Source organism: Nanorana parkeri, unplaced genomic scaffold (assembly GCF_000935625.1).
Source record: "Nanorana parkeri isolate BGI_ZX_2015 unplaced genomic scaffold, ASM93562v1 scaffold278, whole genome shotgun sequence".
Taxonomy (NCBI): domain Eukaryota; kingdom Metazoa; phylum Chordata; class Amphibia; order Anura; family Dicroglossidae; genus Nanorana; species Nanorana parkeri.
In genome coordinates, this window is record NW_017306546.1 from 795129 (window position 1) to 816422 (window position 21294).

Genomic DNA, 21294 nt, shown 5'->3' on the forward strand with positions numbered 1-21294 from the left:
TCTATATATACACACACAATTCCCAAAAAGTTGGGAGGCTGAGTAAAATCTACATAAAAACATAATGCAGTGATTTGCAAATCTCATAAACCCATATTTTATTCACAATAGAAAACATATCCAATGTTTACACTTAGAAAAGGTACCATTTTAAAAACAAAAGGTAATTTTAAAATTGATGGCAGCAACATATCTAAAGAAAGTTGAGAGAGGGCAACAAAAAGCTGGCAAAGTAAATGGTACTAACCAGGAAGAGTTGACTGAACATTTGGCAACTAAGTAGATTAATTGGCAACAGGTCAGTATCATGATTGGGTGAAAAAGGGCATCTTAGAGAGTCAAAGTGTCTTAGAAGTAAAGATGGGCAGAGGGCTGGATCTAAAAATTGTCAAACAATTTCAGAATAATGTTCCTCAACGCAAAATTGCAAAGACTTTGCAAAGATGTTGACTGATACTTGTTTGGATATTAATCAACTGAGACAAACAAACTTTTTTCATGCCCATATTTTCTAATTATAGGAGTCCTACGGCCACATTTATTGTTTATGAGCAATGCAGGGATTTGACACTTTTGCTGAATATCCAAAATGTTAAATTTGACCATTCTTGTGTAAATCTCATTATTATAAAATTACTCTTTGCCTCCCTATCTCTAAGACCCCATTCACACTGAGCGACATGGAAATCGCGCGACTTTGAGCGACGAGCGACATTGAGCGACGTCGCGCAACATCTTCCTATTGGGCTGTATGCAATCAGGAGCAATATCGCTCAAAATCGCTCTAAAAAAGGGTCATGTAGGAGCGACAAGCTACCAGCGACGAGCTACAAGCGATATTGAGCGATATTGAGCGACGAGATGTGAACAGCTACATTGAAATGTATTGGTGAAGCTACATAGAGCGATATAGCACGGAAATATGAGCGATATCGCTGCAAAAAACGCTCCATAAATCGCTCAGTGTGAATGGGGCCTAAAGGACATTTGTTGCATATCAGGTAACTCATGTGGGAGACAGTAAAGCTATCTATAGACTTGAGTCAGAATGGCCTCACCACATAAAGACCTTTCTTATGAAAGGCACAGTGATGCACAATAATGTTGAAAAATGTGCATTAAACAGCTAAAGTTAAAAGAAATCTTGACTCAAGTTTTACTTGCAATGATCTGGAAGGAAAGCTTCCAACCTGCTGGATCCCTTGTAATTTCTGGTGGTGTGGATATTTTATTACATTTTGGCCTTTGAGGGATTAATCTCTTTGCCTCTACAGAATTGGTTTTTGACATGCAATACCAAATCCACATACAGTATCCTGCCTCACTAACATCAATTTGAGTTTAACTTTTTATTTATCTTATATAATAGAATGCTGTACTACCACCCGTGTAATGTGTACAAAGGTGGTTGTAAGTACTGAAGATTTTTATTGGATAGTATAAATTACATTTTAGTTGATTTCAGTTTCCAGTGGGGCAAAATACATAGACATCAGACCATCACCGTTTGTTGGACATGCCATTCCAAAATGGGCATTAATGTAGAGTTGCCCTCTTCTCTTTGTGGGTCCACTCTTGGAAAGGCTTTCCATAAGATTGTGGAGTATATCTGTAGGTCTATGTTCTCCTTTAATAAAAAAAAAAGTAGTACTGATGGATTAGAAGACCTTCCTTTCAGTTGCTCTTTCAATTAGTTCAAAAGATACTTAACAGAGTCGTAGCCAGTGCTTGGTGCAGGTCACAAAAGCTCCTTTCCACCAAACTTGTCAAACCATGTCTTTATTGACCTGGTTTTGTGCACAAGGGCACGTTCATGCTGGAACAAAAAATGGCAATTCCCCAAATTGTTGCCACAAGATTGTGAGCATACAGTTGTTTAAATTGGCTTTGTATACTGTAGCATTAAAAGTACCTTTCCCTGGAAGCACACAAACGCAATAATTCTGAGGGGTGCCCAAGTAAATGTGATGGTCAGGTGTCCAGAAATGTTTGGTCATATAATATATCTGCTTATCTGATCTTTGGTGCTCCATACATAGAGAAAATGTAAACATCAGTAAATTGTTCATCATAACCCTTTAAACTCTTACAAATAGTTACAAATACCTGATATCACCCCAGTAAATGCAATATTTGGCATTTAGACACAATAACCCATACAGATGTGGCATTGTATAGTCTACAATAATAAATACTGAATTATCTAAATTATCTCTATTTCGTATTTATGTAAAAAAATATAACTACAGGTATTCATGATGGCACTTTGTTTGAGAGTTCTGCTTTCCTGTTTGAGAGGTCATATCATTTTGTTCTAAAACACACATTTGTGTAGTAGTATCCCAAACACTTTGTAGCTCTGTTTGATTCCACCACTTTAGCTGCCAGACTGCTGGTCCCTTTACATCTCATGTGATGATAACCACCAAAACTATTGCTGATGATGCATTACCCCGTTGTATATATTAATAATACCAGTCCAGATATCTCTCACATTAATCAGGAAGAGTAGTTGTTATGAATTGAGTGATAACATGAATTTAGGTGTTATTGACGTTACTGACGCTTTATAGCCTGTTGGAGCAGATCTGTGACAGCTAAGAATAATTTATATGTGTGACTATACACATATCTGTGCTTTTACAGATGAAACGGATATTTATCTTAAGCCTTTTTCCCACTAGGAAATGCTTGCTGAATTATGTTCTGGCCCTTGTATTGCTATGGAAATTCGGGGACCAGATGCTCCAAAGTCCTTCAGAGAGTTTTGCGGACCAGCAGATCCTGTAAGTACATGTATCTTTGTAGGCTGAGAGGCTCATTTCACTCAAAATGGATTATTCTGCTATGGGTGGATGCAGGTGGGCTAAGTCACCTAGTGGCTTCTTATACCACTCTGGAGCTCAAATGATAACCAGTTGTCCCACACTCACTATGATGCATAATAAATCAGAAAAGATGAAAGCTCTGTTGCTAAAACTGAAATCTAAACTAAAGGGCCCCCTGTACAGAACAACTTAGATGCTCACCTTTCCTGCTGTGCGCACTGCTGATTGCTGCAATAGTGAGGAAAAAGTGCCTGCTGAAGAATCTCTAGAAACTGACACATCTGGTAGTGACTGACAGCATCTTGGTCCCCTGCTGCTCTCATTGGTTCGATCTGCTGGCTCCTGTGCCATTACTATGTCCTGTAGACAGAGTCAAATTTAGGAGTGTGGTGTGTTATCATTTGAGTGGGTGTGCAATATCCTTCAAGCCCTATATTTACCTCTCCAAATCCACTTTATTATGTCAATGGGAGTTGGTTTACTAAAGGAAAATAAGCTATTCACTTTGCAAGGAAATTTCCACTTAGCTTAAAGAATAAGGGGAAGCTGAGGATCTCTATCATCCAATCATGTGCATGCAAAAATAAAGTTGTTTTTTTTTTCTTTGCAAAGGGAATTTTCACCGCACTTACTCAGCTGAGGGACGATTCCCTTGCAAAGCGAACAGCCAATTTGCCTTAGTAAATCAACCCCATTATATCAAGTTGTAAATACTCCCTGTTTCATTATATATTAACTGCACATCTACCAACCTTCTAGTCTTTATACTGTAAACATAATTCTCTGTTGTTGAATAACCATTGAAACAAATGAAACAAATCTGAAATTGCTAATGTATAATTTGTAGGTGTGTTTGTGTCTGTGTGTGCCTGTGTGTTATTTGGCAGTCATTTACTTTAGGAAATTGCTTTGTATAGTGCAAATATAAATGCTTTTACTTAATACACAGTGCAAACCCTAGTTACATGCAGTTTTTTTGTGATGATTTGTATTCGTTATAATGTATATTCTGTATTGGAAGCTCAAAAATCACAATTGTGCATCCAGGAAGAGTGTTTTCTAACCGCATGTAATATCATCACATACCATTACATGTGGTGTGCAGACGTTTACATGCAAAATTGTGAGGGCAGTCCAGGAGACCAGCGCTCAGAAGGGGGAATCCACGCACAAGTGTATGTGAGATTATGGGTGAGGAGTGATGCTGGTGTGCGGCTTCCTGATAGTACAGACCGGGGTGTCCAACATGTGAAAAAAAACAAAGAAAGAGGGAAGCGCTACTACCGGGAAAAGATTGGGGTGGGCCGGGCCACGGAGCTTGGTTGGTTGTGAGGGTGGTCCGACTCACTTGATGGTGTGTCTCCCGGTGTGTCTCCCGGTGATCCCCAATTACCCACACCGTGAAGGGGCATACCAGCTAGCCCCCCCCATCACCATCAAGTGAGTCGGACCACCCTCACAACCAACCAAGCTCCACGGCCCTGCCCACCCCAATCTTTTCCCGGTAGTAGCGCTTCCCTCTTACCCTTTTTCGTAGGCGTTTACATGCAACTGCTGTCACCTGATCATTAACTTGAATAGGTGACAGCTGCCACTTGTAAACGCCAGATTAGGCATTCCTTCTGCAGGAAAATGCAAGTTCCTGACGCAGGAATCCCTAATTGCACCTAAACTTACAGATATTAATAGGGCCTTATTGTGTGTGTATTGGGGTCCGTAGTACCATACCGGATATAATTAAATTTTATTTTGATGTACGAAATTTGGCAAGCCGGCCCCCATGGGAGAAAAAAAATTGTCAAGTGGCCCCCGAGTCAAATGAGTTTGAGACTCCTGATCTAAAGAGTATAGCTGCTACATAACATTTTTGGTTTTGGGTTAAGATACATTTAAATACACAGGGAAGGAGGTGTAGTCTCAGGAAAAAAGAGCTTGAGTTGGAATTTGTTATGTGAGTTCCTATTTTGCCATGAAAGATTGCAACGACCCAAGTGGTATGTGCAGTCCACATAAGAATGGACTTTCGTAAGGTATTGGCTTCAGGTTTCTCTTGTAGGAAATCATAATCTAATTTTAAATAGTTTGTTAACGTCTCACTGCCATTGATGGTCTTGGCCAGTTTAAAGGGAATCTTGCTTCTGTTTTATTAAAACCTAACACAGAACAAGCAAGACTTTAACAACAGTTATTCACTTGATCATTGATTCACCAAGTAGTGACAGTTCTTATATTTATTCCCCAGCAGGTTTCTTTTTTCAATACACCGGACATGATCTTTCCTTTCTGTTGAAGAGGGATGTGGTTGTGGCTGAGACGGCTCTGTTCTAATTCACAGAGGCTTCTACATACACTGGGCACAGATTTTCCAATACTGACATGAGCTGTCAGTATAGAAAACTAAGCAGTTTCAAACGGAAAGCCTTGAAATTGACAGGTTACAAATATATTTGAGAACATAATTGGGCATCAGAAAAATGAATTATGTTGGTGCTATATGAATCCTTTATAATAACAATAAATAATATTCTAGCACAGTTGCAGATCATATAAAAAAAATTGACAGGTAGCTCAGTTTTCTTTGACTAGTTACTTGTCACCTTGAACCTCTCTTTTCGTACCCCTTCAGAAAATGTATTAATACAGTGATAGCCACATGCTGGTGCTTGTCTGTCATTCCTTGGATCTCATTTTATTTAAGAATGGAAACATTATTCCTTATGGAGAAAATTCTACATACCATACAAGACACTATGCCGCATTTTATACCAAATGGAATACTTTGATTGCTTTCAGAACGCAACAGTGCGTCACGGTCTGGGGACCGGAGCAATAGGGTACGTGAATCCCGGGGTTTGAGAGTTGGTAGGAGTCACAGACAGGAGGGATATCTGGGATGTTGGTCACAGGGAGAGGAACTAATGGTCTGTGCGTTCTCAAGACGCACTAGAGGCACAGAATCTAAGAAGGGCCAGGTATTCGACAGAGCCTCTAGTGGTGAGGATGATTGGCTGCTGGACACCTTCCAGGTTCGGCCCTCTAGCGCACCCACACAGACGCAAAGGACTAGTTGAAGCACCGGGGAACTGGATACAAAGAACAGGTAGGGATGAAACCTGTAACCAAGAGGAGGAAGATAGGAACAGTGGCACACAATGAAAGAGAAAGGCACAAGTAAAGGTGCAAGACGCACAGCAGAGGCTATACTGAAGAGAGTAGCCAAGCAAGGACTCAGGAGACAGTGACACACCAGAAAGGTGAGTAGTTAGAGGTACACTTAGGAGCATGAAGGTATAAAGTACAAAAGTAAGTTGGAAATGTGTGTTGCACATGCATACAAAGAGAAGCAGGATAACAGAAGATAAAATGCAAGGTGTAGGACAAAGAGGTAAATGCACACCATGCTCTCCTGCTTAAGTAAATCACTCCCGACTATGTTTTTATCTATAACTTCATCATTTGGAAAAAAGACAAAATGCCATGCTGTTGCCGTATATTTCTGTTTTATCCCATACCAATAAAACTTAAGTTTACAAAATTGCATGATCGGAACCCCATACTATCCCCAGTTCACTAAACGTGTAAATCCATCATTCATTGCATTTAATACTACCTTATTAATGTTCATAAGGCAGATCAGTGCAGTTTGTCAACAAAGAAAACTTTCTAATCGAGTCAAATGGTTTCATTGGTCTGTTTATATGTCCACTTTTAGTCACCTTTACTCTTGTCATGAAAAAAAACATTATCTTTTCATGTAGCAGGTGTTATGTTTCATTGTTTCCAGCCAACCATGACAGAGCTCCCCTGCTGCCTTTCACTATTGCACAATCTAGTATCCTTTCTGGGAAAATGTTGGCTCTGCTTAAGCTGTGTCAGTAGAGTAGTGGTTTGTATAGTCTGAAAATGGAAGTCTACAATCAGCAAATTTAAATCTCATTAACAAGTACTCAATGAATACCCGCCAATGATGGCAGGTGTTGTAGCTAATGGATCTTCTAAAAATAAACTGTTGGGCTAGTTAACATATACTAGATAAACATCAGTGTGGATGAATCTGATCGTTTGACACCGTATACTGTTACTACAAGTTAAAGCTCAGGTCCAGGTCTTAAACAGAATGCCTTTCAGTAAATGTGGAAATAAACTGCATAGTAGGTATAATGTTATATTACTGTAATATCTAAATATAGGTATGTGGTGCATGGTAAAAGTGCTATATATGATTACTGATACATTCATTCCCCACGTAAGTAATAATTAGCATAAGATAGCTTCAAGTGTATGTTCAAGCATTACCCAAATTTACTGCCAAACCCACTCTTTCCCTCTAGAGCCTTGGTTCTCAACTGGTGGGTCGCGACCCAAAAGTGGGTCACGACCCCATGTTCAGTGGGTCGCCGCATGCTTTCCATTTTTCTAGGTGAGAGGCTTCTCGGCCTCCCCCTAGTGCAGCACTGTTGTTCATATGCTGCTCAGCGCCGAGTGTCAGCTTGAGGTGGGGTGGGTTGGAGCTATGAAAGTCAATGGAACCATCACACTCCTGACCGCTTGCTCCATAAGAATCGAAGGTGCTGCGGTAGTCAATGGATGGCAACTGTTACATACATAGATAGAAACAGGGACACCAGCACTCCAAATGCAGTTCAAATGCGTCTATTTATTGACGTAGATGCAGCATATCATGGGCCGTGAGCGAGCTCCATCCATACCTGCATTGGTTACAGCTCCCTCACATGTCCTATAGAGGTGCCTGGACCAGGGTGACCTCACATTCTGGCTCCCGGCACCTCTACAGGGCGCACAAGGAATTTGTACAAGCAATGCACATATGGATGGAGCTCTGTCACAGCACAGCAGCCCACGCTAGACCCCAGGCTGAGGATCCACTCCAGTTCTCGTAAGGTAGGGAGGATCTTAAAAAATAAAGAAAAGAACATTTTTTTTTCTTGGTGTGTGTGTGTGTGCATGTGTGAGATTGTGTCTGTGGCTGTGTGTGTCTGTCAGTGTTTTTGAGGGCCCGTTCACACCAGTACAGTGTGTTCATCGAACAGTGCAATTGTACCATGCAATCGCACCTACTACGCGTTCTGGTGTAGGAGGTGCGTTGCGAGGTGAGGTGCGTTCATTTGAATGGCACCCCAAACGCACCTCCCACCCACAGTTTAATCGCCAGCACTGGAACACGCGGTACCACAATGCAGTACGGTCCAATCCAGTGCGACCTGGTTCGCAACATAATGACCATGGACAAATGTGGGTCCTGAGGTTACATAGGTTGAGAACTACTGCTGTAGAGCAATTCATCTTGCTTTTTTTTTTTTTTTTTTTTTACCTTGTTCTTGTGGCAATAAACAGCTTTTGCTACTCCCTGTAACATCATTACCAGGCTTATAAAATACTGGCAGGTACAGCTTCTTGGAGCTTATGCCTTCAGAACTACATCTCCCAAGAGCCCTTTCTCTGCACACAGCATGTAGGCAGGCTCTTGAAAGTCAGGGCAGCAATATTATTTTGCTGGGAAATAAATCGTTACATGCATGGCAGTACTCTGTAGTCCAGATGCAAATGCTGCTTGGGATTTCAAAACAGGAAAGGAACTTAGAAGCACACTGGATTTCTGGCAGAGCAAAGGTACTTTTTAAATGGCTAAAACAAGGGTAATGTGCTTGTATTACAGAGATGTATTGAATATGTTTTATTGCCCTAATATACACTTGAAAATTGTGTGAGCTGCTGAATAATGCCAGGTATGTATTGGAGCCACAATGAAATCTGTATTTTTTAGTGTATATTCAGGGAAGAAGGAGTGGGCAGAAATCACAGGGCCTAACAGCAACAGCGTAGGCAGGTGATGGCTTTTTTAAATTCTCATGTTATTTGTTCTGTGATTTAAATGAGTTTGTTTTACTGTGCTTTACAGTATGCAGAGAGCCATTCACATCAGTCCCTGTCCCAGTGCAATTTGCAGTCCAATAGTTTCACCATATAGTTAGTGCACTCAGATTAGATTGTAAAGTCCCGGTACTTCACCTGCAATCCTTTGATACTTGTTGTGCAGCTGTCGGGCTCCAGCTGCCAATAGACAGTGTTTTCACTGCCTAGGTAAACGTAAAAACCTACATTAGACTGGTATCTGCTAGTATATGTAAACCCTATCACTAAAATCTCATAAGCTTTAGCGTATTAAAGTATATGTAAACCTTAACCAAAAGGCATTTACTTTGCTAAAGTACTGAGTAACATAATTGCTAGTTTTTAACTGCTGCAGGACCGCCCACCGTAAAAAATGCCCTGTCCTGAAGCAGTTATACCAAGAACACAGCTGCTGCTGCATCCATGTTCTTGGTATCATTTTAAACTGCAGGTGATTGCTGTTTAAATACAAGCAACCTCACAGCCGTCAGATCGCTTGTATGGTGCGGCGCTGTGTGCTCCCTCCTTCGCCACTGCTGGCTTCCCCGGGCTTGGCTGTACCCCGTGCGGACCCACGGCAGGTCTCCCTTGACTGATCGGAGGGAGCTCAGCAGGCTTCCAGCCGCTGATCTCTCCTCCAATCACTGGACCCGAAAGTGATGAGTATTACATCAGGAACAAAAGCCGGGGAAGCAGATCAAAAATGTGAAACAAATTTTTTAAGTCCCCTGCCCCCCACATGCACGCACATACAACGCAAACACGCATCGGGTGCGTCTACGTGCAAAAACAAAAATTGCGCCACACGTGTTACATATTTTAAGGCTTGACATGTTTGGTATCTATTTACCCGACATCAGCAAAAAGTTTCCCAGCACACTCACCAGCAAGCATTCAAAAAAACCGGTATCACCGCTAAGGTTAAAAACAGAGGTCTACATACACGTCTTCTGCAGAAAATGTGAAAGCCGCACAGCCTCGTCAAGGCACCTCTTATAGCGCGGTCCTAACTCTAAACTATGAGAGTCTCCATCTTGGAGCACATGTGGCAAAAGATAAAACTGGGTGCAGGTTTCTCAGGCAGAAGCCCAACATCCCTTAAAGGCACAGGAACGTACCCCGTCTTTTATATTTTACCAAAAAAATTGGGTATTCTGTTTCTTTGCACTAAATGTCATTTTAGTGCATTTTATCCTAAAAATACTGGTTTGATAAACATTTGCGCAAATACCGTGTGACTAAAAAAATTGCAAGTAGCATTTTGTTATCTTAAAGGACCTCTGTTTTCAGAAAATATAATTGTTTGGGGGTCTGAAGCTGTTTTCTAGTCAGATTTGATTGTGTGTGTGCAAATATCAAGAAATTGCTCCGGTCAGCAAGTGGTTAAATAAAAACCTTGTCTTTACCTGTTTTCCTCCTTTGTTATATCTCAGCGCTGTTGATTTATTGCCTATATCCTAAAGATAGGAAGTGGGTGCAAAGGGGCTGGAGGTGATTAGTAGCACAGAGATGCACAAAAGGATTTTAAAAAAAACACTTTTTTTTTAAATCCCAAGAGTTTATTATACACAGTTCTTTACAGTATTTATCAAGACTGAAGCAGTCAGAATCTGGAGCAGTTGTCCATCAAATCAAATCTATTTCTATCTTCTATTTTCAAAGCTTAACTGAACAAACTGAAGAGAGAAGCTAATTGGTTGCCGTGGGCAACCGCTTCAGATTCTGTCTGCTCCAGTTTTGATAAATTCCCCTCAATGTCATTCAGTAGGTTTTGTGTTAAATCTCAACATGACATAGTGTATACAGTACACATTTACCAGAACATCCATTTAACATCTCCAAAGCGTTGAGGAGCATTCATATTACACATTGTCACACATTGGGTATGAAAGATTATTAATGAAGCATACATGTAGACACCGGATAGATGGGTATTTGTTCCCTCTCCTTTTTGTATTGGTTTTTCGTGTGGCATAGCAAGCTGCACTGATTTTCTGGTCCATTACCTTCTTCTACCAGTGAAGACCTGTCTCTGCCCCATCCTTTTAACTACAAACAGACAATAAGAAAAGACAAAACGAAAAACCAATACAAAAAAGGAGAGGGAACAAATACCCATTTATCCGGTGTCTACATATACATCTACATAATTTACGTATAGTTTGCATGTTTTATGGTGGGGGAGAACATGAAGCCTCGCTATGTAGCAAGTTCGCTGTATGATTCAGTAGTAGTGAAGTGAATCCATCAAGCTCATGTTGCATAAAAGATAGATATAATACTGGGTTGGTAAACTATATGTCCATTCTTCATTCTCCATTATGTTGTTCACTGCCCTAAACCACTCCTGTACTGAGGGCACCTTGCTAGTTTTCCACCTGAAGGGTATGAGGCTCTTCTTTGCATTAAGGAGATAAGGAACCAGAGTCTTTTTATATGCTTTAGCTGACATATAAGCGTTGTGAAATAAAAATAGCCAACAGATTGTCTGGAACCTAAATGGTGGTTGATAACAGTACCAACAGACGACTGGATACATTACGGCTTACCTGGCTGGGGCTCTGTTTCATCTGGAATATATCTTATAGTAAATTTCTTGTGAGCGTTATTCATAAAGCTGCCGAAGGCAGCCGAGTGAATAACCCACCCGAAGTGAAGTGAGCCGAACGCTATTCAGCTGTTCACTTCAGGCTTGTACAGCTGATTTCAGCCGTACATCGGCTTGCTTTGGCTGTCTACGGTTCAGCCAAACATGCTCAGCATGTTCGACTGTGCCAAAGTGAAGAAGGAGTTTGAGCCGAACCTCCGGCAGGCTACTCGCTGCCATTCAGCCTATTCTCATTGGGGCCGAACGGCAGTGAGTGAATAGTCGAATGCCGCCAAGCGGCATTCGGCCTCGGCTATTCTACTCGGTACCTCCGTGGTACCGAGCAGAATAGAAAAACAGTGACAAAAGTAGGAAAAATTGTTTTACAAATATAAACAAATGATATTTTTTTTAAAAAGAAATAAAGATTAAATAAAAAAAGAAAGATTATTGAAAAAAGAAAAACATTTTTTTTAAAGAAATAAACAATTGGGTGGAGCTAGCAGTGATAGCTAGCTTCGCCCAACTGTTTCCTATTGGCCGAGACCTGCTAGAGTCTTCTAGAAGGTCCTGGCCAATTAATAACAACTGGGCGGAGCCTGCTGTGACATCACGGCCCGCTCCGCCAAGTTGTCATGGTTTAATGACAGTTCAGCGTCCCCAGGTAACCTGGGGACGCGGATCTATCATTGCAAGTGGGCGCAGCCAGCCGTGCTCCACCCAGCTGTCAGTTGCGAGGCATTTGGCTGGCCATTCGCCCAGCTTCAGGTTTCACTTCAGCTCAGTCGAGCCGAAGCATATGCCTTCGGCTCGGCTCAGCTGCTTGGCCAGCTTCGGGAGCTGTACAGGCTATAGTGAATAGCCCGTACAGCAGCCCTTTGATTCTACTGAGCTACGGCTGATCCTTCGGCTAGCTTTATGAATAACCCTCTGTGTCTTAGAGCCGAGAGCAGACACATGAACCAGTCTGGTAATTTTCATTTTCTAACTCTTTGTATAATGTAATACCAAGATCCCTCTCCTACTCCTACATACCTCTATATCAGTGAGAAAACCAGGAGGCATGTGCCAGATTACGACCTGCCATGGACTTCTCTATGGGTATCCACTCTTTGTAGTTAGTGTCGGAAATCCAGGTAACAATATGCATCAATGTTACCAACTTATAATAAAGTTGGAGGTCAGGCAAGCCTAACCCTCCATTAGTTTTAGTTCTCTTTAATCTGGAGAAGGCCAGTCATGACCTTCCCCCTCCAGACAAATGTTTGAAGCATTGTACAGACCTAGTGAAAAAATTGGACCTATGGGGGGCAGTTGAAGAAATAAGAATATCCTCGGCAGAATATGTATATTAATTATTTGTACACTTCCCAGCCAAGTGAAGGCAGCTCTATACCAGTCCTATAAATATGTTAGAATAGCCTTCGGAAGAGGTGGGAAGTTAGCCCTGTATAAGGATTGGATATTGTTGTTAAGTTTGATAGCCAGACAAGTGATGGCTTGTTCTTGCTAAAGCTGCCCATACACCTTACAATTATCTGCAGATTTTCTGTGGTCAGATGGAAAAAGTGCAACAGATTGGCCCAGGTGGAGATTACTCAGTTCCACAGTTAAGTGTAGATGGAGGAATCTGTTGCACCTTTTCCATCAGACCACAGAAAATCTGCAGATAAATTGTAAGGTGTGTGGGCAGCTTAAGAAAGTGAAAATGCAGGGTTAACATCTAATGCATAGGAGAACTCCAGCAATCTACTGTATATTTTTTATTGTTTCCCCCTTCATAGTGTATAGCTTCCTGTCCCTATTTAACGCTTATCTGATGTTTTCTACCTTAAAAATGAAAACAAGTGAGTAATAAAAAAAAGGTCACATGACCATCCTTGGTCTTTCATGCTTTTCTTTCTCTGCAGTGGCCTGGGGGAGAGTCAGGTGAAGCCATCATCACTTTAGTAATGCCCACTCAAACATAGTTAAAATGTAGCACACATAATGCCTATCTAAGCCAGATAATGTGTTTACAAGATTGCGGCCCTTCCATACTCCTTATTTGTATAAATGGATAAAGTAGTACGCATTATCAGCTAAAACAATAAGTAATACAGCAACTCAGTTCCACTTACTATAAAAAATATGTGTTTCCACATCGAGAGCATTGCAACTACTTACAGTTCACTGTCAGCTGCATTCCCTGAGTCCTAGGATTCAGTGTGTGCAGGGGACGGCTTTTGCAGCAACTCTTTCTCATCCAGATAAAACTGTCTCTATAGAAGTTGTGTGCACCACATAGGACACAGCAGAAGTGGCTGACACCTCCTGAAGCCTAGCAGATGTGTCAAACACAGTCTAAGACAGCCAGTGGGTCTTTTGGAGGACTGGGTGTTTTCAAACAGGAAGAATGCCTAATGCATGCCCTTTAATGAAAATTCAGAGACACACAATGGGGAGGGAAAGGGGAGAAAATTGGACAGCAGCACAGTTTTCCACCAGGCACCAGAGGCAAAAGCAGATCGGGGGGAAAACTGATAAGGCTGAAATTCTGCTCCAAATGTTTTTGGTATTTCCATTTCTTTTTTTTTCGATTTATGTATTTTCCTCCGATCTTTTATAGTGGATCTTGCCATGAGAGATATCATATGTATATTTTTTTTTATTGTTTCCCCCTTCATAACTTTAAGGAGGTTGTAGGGAACACAAATGTGGGGGCATTGATTTGTAAAGAGACTATAATAGCAGTGATGACTAGCAATGGCATGCAACAGGTTCTCATTCTCACCATTCCTGAATCATGCCTGTAATCTCTGACATTCTCCTGTAGCCTGCCCGCACCCTAACTTGCTACTGTAGTGTGTCCGCAATTTTCTGTAGCATTACATATACTGAGTTTTGTGTGTGTGCCATTTGGCTATGTCAATGGCCACATCTGAGGCCCTTTATATCTAGTAAATTAGTCAACACTGCACATGGTTGTTGTAATTGTAGGAAATCTCAGAGCACTAAAAGGAAATTGATGGAAACACGGGGAAAAAAACAATTCTTTGCTTGTACTGATTGTTAATTGTGGTGATCAGACCCATGAATCCTTCTATAAAAGGCACCTATGCTAAACCCTAAGCCACCTAGCAGTCAAGTTATTTATTATTATACAGGATTTAAATAGCGCCAACAGTTTGTGCAGCGCTTTACAATATAAGGAAGCCATTACAATACAATTCAAGACAAGATGGTAAGGAGGGCCCTCCCCGTGAGGGCTTACAATCTAATGTGTACAACTCACCAGGGTTGCATGTATCATTATTATTATATAGTATTTACATAGCGCCAACAGTTTGCACAGCACTTTACATAATGGAGACAGTGATGATACAATTCAAAACAAGAGGATTAGGAGGGCCCTGCTCATGAGAGTTTACAATGTATCATAAAGGTGTTGAGAAGGTTTGCAGAAGAGCAGCAGGGTAATTATGAACATATTGAAACATTTTATCTTATAATCTCTGATAGCTCTAATGGCTACTATCATTGTATGTATAATTGCCTCCGGAACAGCACTTCTTTGTGCTTTCAGCTTGTTCATACTTCACACAGGGGTTCATAGCTCTACAAAAGACGATAGAATAATTGGAGTTCATTATTTATGCATTCTGCAAGCAATGGAGGTCATGTCACAGAGAATATGTTAAGATTTTTTCTACATTAAATATACTCAAATCATGCCAAAGTGCTCCAACCTTCTCTGTGGTCTATGTAAGCAGCTTGTTGCACGTATTGCTATTCCCAAACTGTATGTTTGATGCTCTGCAAGCTTACCTGGTAAGTCAGTGTTGAGACATGGAAGTGAGACAGGATCATTAGAGCCTTGGTTCTCAACTGGTGGGTCGTGACCCAAAAGTGGGTCACGACCCTGTGTTCAGTGGGTCCCTGCATGCCTTCCACTATTCTAGGTGAGAGGCTCCTCAGCCTCCCCCTAGTGCAGCACTGTCCATTCTCACACGGAACAGCCATTCAAAATATGCTGCCCAGTGCCACGTGTCAGCTTGGGGGTGGGGTGGGCTGGGGGTATGACAGCGAGGGAGCTCCATCCATACATAGCCCCTTGCATGTCCTATAGCGGTACTTGGACCGGGGTAATATCACATTCTGGCTCCCGGCACCTCTACAGGTACGCATTGGGAGCTCTACAAGCAATGCACATATGGATGGAGCTCCATCACAGCACAGCAGCCCACAATGCCGTGCGTTCCATTGTAGTGCGACTTGGGTCACGGCTTAATGACCGAGGACAAATGTGGGTCCTGAGGTTACACAGGTTGAGAACCACTGCTTTAGAGGATTTGCTTCTCAGATCAGTACAGAAATACACACCAGAAACCCAAATGCAAAACTTTCAGTATGTAGGTACATACATTTATTAGTAAACAGCCAGGCGCTGTAAGTCATGTTGACAAATACAGCTCCATTAACATTATTTAGCCTTAAAGGGGATCTCCACTTAAAAAAAAAGTAAACTGCCTTCACACTCAACATAAGCAAGCCATTGTTTACATTTCCTGTACAGACTTATACCCATTTGTTCAAAAGCTGTGAAGGCTGTAGCATACCATGAACTCCAAGAAATAACTGTTAAAACTAATATACAAAATATTTTGTAATTACCGTTTCTATTTCTAGTTTTTCTTTAAAGCTGGCAAAAATGTAAAGGAGAACTCCGGGCATAGACATTTTTAACCCTTGCAGTGGGGCTGGGGATAAAAATTACAAAGATATACTCACTGAACCTCGTTAGACTGATCCCTTCAGCCTCGCACCCCTTTGCTCCAGCGGTCTAAGTTCCAGTGAGTCATCGCGTCCTATACAGTGTAATAGACGTGACGACCCCAAAGGGGCATTCCATCGCTGGAGTGGAGGAGGAGGCAGGCTGGAGGGACCCGTCTAGCAGTCAGCTGGCTCTGAGGTTCAGGTGAGTATATCTTTGTTGTTTCCGTCGCTAGACGAAAATGAGCACTCAACCATTGCCGTGCAGGGGTAGCCCCACTGCATGGGTTAAGAATAGTTATGCCTGGCGTTCTTCTTTAAATCTGGATGGGTGACCTTTTACTATTTGTGTACTCCGCAAAATTTTATTTCTTCCACATGTGATTGGCTTACAGCTTTTCCTTTGAGCCCTAAAGTGTATATTTAAGCAGAATGGTTCTTTTATAGAGTGTACAAGGATTAGAACCCCTGTTAAGTTTTTTGTGCTGTCTGTGTCACCCAATCTATAGATCCTGGTCACCACTGTCACCAAGGTAGAACGTGAGGGGTAGTCCTAAATGTTAGAACTGCCACCAATACAGGGATGGACGGTAAATGTTCCCATGGGGAACAACTGTTATAAGATGGAAATTCCTCTCACTTGCTGTTGCATCTCCAGGACAGGAAGTAAAGGGAAATCTCCCTAGAAGGACATTTTGGCTAGACTTTCATTTAAATTACTCACATTTCCTGCATTAGGAGCTTTATTTTGGAGACATACTTTAATTGGCACTCAGAATAAGGGACTGCTGGGGCTGCTTTTTTTTTTAGTATAACACTGGAAATAATCAGGCGATTATTATAAAGTCAGGTCTAGTAAGTTTGAGAAAAAGAATGATAAGTCCAGAATAGAAAAGGGTAAGAATGTTATTGTAGAATATCCTTTCTCCAAGGTGCCAAGACCTGGTCACCTTGGCATCCTGGGGTCCCTTCTGGCTTTGTCAGGGGGGCCAGCAAATTTTCTCTAAAGATGGAACATGAAAGGGGGCTTCTAATGTGAAGGGGAGTTTCTGATGTAAAGAGGGAAACTACATGTTTTTTTTTGTCTTGGGTCCTCCGTTAAAATCCATACCAGAACCCTGACTAGGATAAGGGTTTGTTGATTGTTTGGGGTGGGACCACACATCATTCTTTACATTTCTTACATCACTTTAAACCGGGTTGCCTTGAGGTTTTGCATACTTTTAAAAGGTGCCATGACTGAAAAAAGGTTGAGAAAAGCTATTGTAGAAAATGGCCCATTACCATGCCATTTTCTACAATAGCTTTTCTCAACCTTTTTTCATGCAAGGCACAAGCACACTCAATGGATAAAATAGAATCCTATCCTTTTTATTTGTTAGATTTCATGTTGCTTTTGTAAATGGCTTTACAGAAAAAAAGTCAAGAAATCAGAATCTCACATTCTAGCCTATTTTTAGTTCCACCTGTTGTATTTCTCATGTTTTATTTTTTTTCCCCAGCAAATCATTCACTTCTCAATTGTAGCTTCTAAACCCATTTGTTCAATAGGAGGCTGATTTAAGAACATGCTGAAAAACGTCATGCAACACTAGTCCACTACTTAAATGTCATTATGCCTGGAGCTGCGATATAATATTCTTACTCTGCAGAAAGATTTCTGCAGCCGAACACCCCTGGGGCCATTCCTGTTTCCTTGTATACACATGGGCAAGTCGTACAACACTGCTCATAGTCTTCTTAGTATACTATCCTGTATATCAGGTTTTCTTTCCGACTCATACTTTTTTCTTCTCAGTGAAAGCATATATAGGCATTAAGAGGTGCTGTGGCTTGCTCTGTTTGAAGGTCATTAAGTACACACCTTCATAGTTATGCTCTGGATTTTCAACTGTTTCTGAATCTTTATAAAATAAGCAATTGGAATTTGGTTTATATATTTATTCATATATTTATGAAATATTAACGTGCACCATACAAGGACAGCAGGTTCATTATCTCACTATCTGAATCTAAAAGTGAGAATAATAAACAAACAACTCAAAATTTACAAATTAAACATTTCTGACATTTTCAAAAACAAAATCAGTGGCCAATGTAGCCCCCCTACTTTTCAATAACAGTCATCAGCATTCCATTGATGGAGTCTGTCAGTTTTTTTCATCTGTTGCTGATCAACTGTTTTTGCAACAGCAACCACGGCCTCCCAGACACTGTTCATAGAGGTGTACTGTTTTCCTTCACTGTAAATCTCCCGTTTAAGAAGAGCCCCTATTTAAGAAGTTCTTAGGTGAGGGTCAGGTGAGGAAGGATGCCATGGCATTATTCTTTCATCTTTAAGGCCTTTACTGACTAGCCATGCAGTGGAGTACTTCAATGCATGCAATGGAGCATTGTCCTGCATAAATATCATGGTCTTCTTGAAAGATGCAGACTTTTTCCTGTATTACTGCTTGAAGAAAGTGTCTTCTAAAAACTGGCAGTAGGTTTGGGAGCTAATTTGGAGTCCATCTTCAACCCGAAAAGGTCCAACTAGCTCATCTTTATTAATACCAGCCCACCAATACCCCACCTCCACCTTGCTGGCATCTGAGTCGATGTAGAGCTCTGTGACTCTTATTGATCCAGCCAGGGGCCCATCTATCTGGTCCATCAAGAGTCACTCTCCTCTCATCAAGGTCCATAAAACCTTTGAAAAATCTGTCTTCAGATATTTCAAGGCTTGGTCTTGACGTTTCAACTTATGTGTCTTGTTCAGTGGTGGTCGGGTTTCAGCCTTCCTTACCTTGGCCATGTCTCTGAGCACTGAACACCTTGTACTTCTGGACCCTCCAGGTAGGTTGCAGTTCTGGAATATAACAGCACTGGAGGATAATGAGTTCCTGGTAGCTGCACGTTTGATTCTTCTCAAATCTTTGACAGTTAATTTGCGTCTTTCTTTCTCAACACGTTTGTGTGCAACCCTGTTGACTCTTTGCAATAAAAAGTTTGATGGTTCTGTGATCACGCCCCAATTTAGCAATTTCAAGAGTGCTGCATCCCTCTGAAATACTTTTTTACAATTTTTTAGTTGTCAGAGACAGTTAAATCTTTTTTTTGGCCCATTTTGCCTGAGAAAAAGAAGCTGCCTAATTATTATGCACACCTTGATATAGGGTGTTGGTCTCCTAAGGCCACACCCTCCCTCATTACACAAATACACATCACCTGATATGCTTAAATCTAATAAGCCTTCAAGCCTATACAGCTTGAAGTTGGACAATATGCATAAAAATGGTGATTTAGTCAAAATACTCGCTTAATAATTGTGCACACAGTGTAAATGTTGTGACATTGCATAAGCTTATCGAAATCATGCCACGATGAATGCATGGTGTAATCAAAGCTAAAGGCAGTCCAATGCAATATTAGACCATGTGACTTTGTTTTGGCCAGGCAGTGTATATAACATCTAGGTTACACAGAAATGCCGCTTGCAGTATAACATGTTTGGAAGTGTGGAAATCTTTTTACATAATGCTGTTTGCTTACTGTGTGAAAGATACAAGGATACTCCGTTTAGTGGCAGAATTAGAATTTAGGGTCCCTGTGCCCAGACAGTGATCTGTTTCTTTACATAATTAAGGCCATTAAGAGTGGATTCTAGCAGGTGATGGTTTGCTTTTATTTCTTTCGCACTAGTACTTATATCTGTTCTGTCCATTCCTTACTCACTACCTACAAGGAATTTACATGTTCTCCCTGTGCTTGTGTGGGTTTCCTCCCACTCTCCAAAGACATGTTGGAAGGTTAATTGGCTCCTGTCTAAATTGGCCCTGTGTGCCTGTGCAATAGGGACCTTAGATTGTAAGCTACTTGAGGGAAATGACTGATGTGAATGTGCAGCATGTAAAGCGCTGTGTAAATTGTCAGAAGTGGCACTTTATATAAGTACCTGTAATATATAAATGTGGCACAAGGGCTGTAGGAAGCATTGATGTGTAAATAGCAGATCCCAGGCAGTCTCATGTGACGTTTCTCCAGTCTATATCTGTCTCTTAAAGCATGTGTCTAGTCTCTCAACTCCAACACAGATTTTTTTTGTGCTTTTCCAAAATAAATAATCTTATTGTGTGAAGGCTTGTGGCATTACATTCACATACTTCTGTGACATTGCATGGGTAGTAATTAAAAGTGTTACTTGGTTCTAAGCTGCCCACACCCTGCTCAGGACCCATTAGACAAAGTCAATTTTTCAAGCAACTTTTGTCAAAGGAGCCAGTCCAAAACTAATTGGAGGAACAGAGACTGCAGCCAACCAGCTGCAGTAACTGGGTAATCTGAAAGTGGCAAACCGCAGCTGTGAGAATATAGTAGCCCGGCAGGTGGCATTACCCCAGCCCTGCGGGGCTGAACAAGAAAAAAACGCAGAGAGTTTGGCCAGCTTAAGTCACTAACCTCAACAATTCCTTATTTGAAAACAAATTTTTAGACTAGAGTTTCCCTTTAATTTAGACAGAACCAGAGAGGCCTTTAATTTATTCAGAGCCAGCCCTGTCTAACAGGGGAGGAGACTTGGTCTTCCTTGGCTTCAGTTTCACTTTCATGTAAAGGTCTCGTCCCCACTCTGTGACTGGACAGTAATAGAAGGGTGGAATAAACGCAGATTGTGTATGGCCAATTCATTCATCTGAACATATCCTTATTTTAAAACAAACTTCAGCTTTATATTTAGACTAGAGTTTGACTTTAATTTAGTTGGAATCAGAGGGAACCTTCCATAAAACGTCTTGAGATAAGTGCATTGCTTTATGGATTTCTGAGAAGTTGTTTGGATAAAAATATATGATAACAGAAAACAATCGTACCCATTGACCTTCCTGTAAATTATTTATTAACTAGACATAATACCCTTCTTATTACATTGTTGCTGGATTCAGACACCTTGAAATGGCAATTAGGAGGGGCAGATAAGGGTTCTGTCCTTAAGGAAAAAGCAGCAGAGCCAGAGCGGAATATAGAACTCTCTCCTGCCAGCTAATAACATTCTGAAATATATATGAGTAGGGATAGTTAATCTGTACTTCCTGTGTACATCTTTAAAGCCATTGCCTGGAAAAATCCCATTAACAGTTATTGGCTAGAAGTCAGGATTGAGATATACAAGTCTGCTTTTAATCTCCGTATTCTTATGGCCTGGAGCATTTCTTCTATGTGTATGGGGCACAAACTTTT

General features: G+C 41.1%; 1 protein-coding gene across 1 annotated transcript in view; it reads left to right on the top strand.

Annotated features, from left to right (window-relative positions):
* NME7 (NME/NM23 family member 7) overlaps positions 1 to 21294 on the top strand; it is a 142519-nt gene that overhangs the window by 90113 nt on the left and 31112 nt on the right. The window contains exon 10 of the mRNA XM_018557302.1: positions 2685 to 2786. Within this exon, the coding sequence (XP_018412804.1) occupies positions 2685 to 2786 (102 nt within the window). The remainder of the gene's footprint in view (positions 1 to 2684; positions 2787 to 21294) is intronic.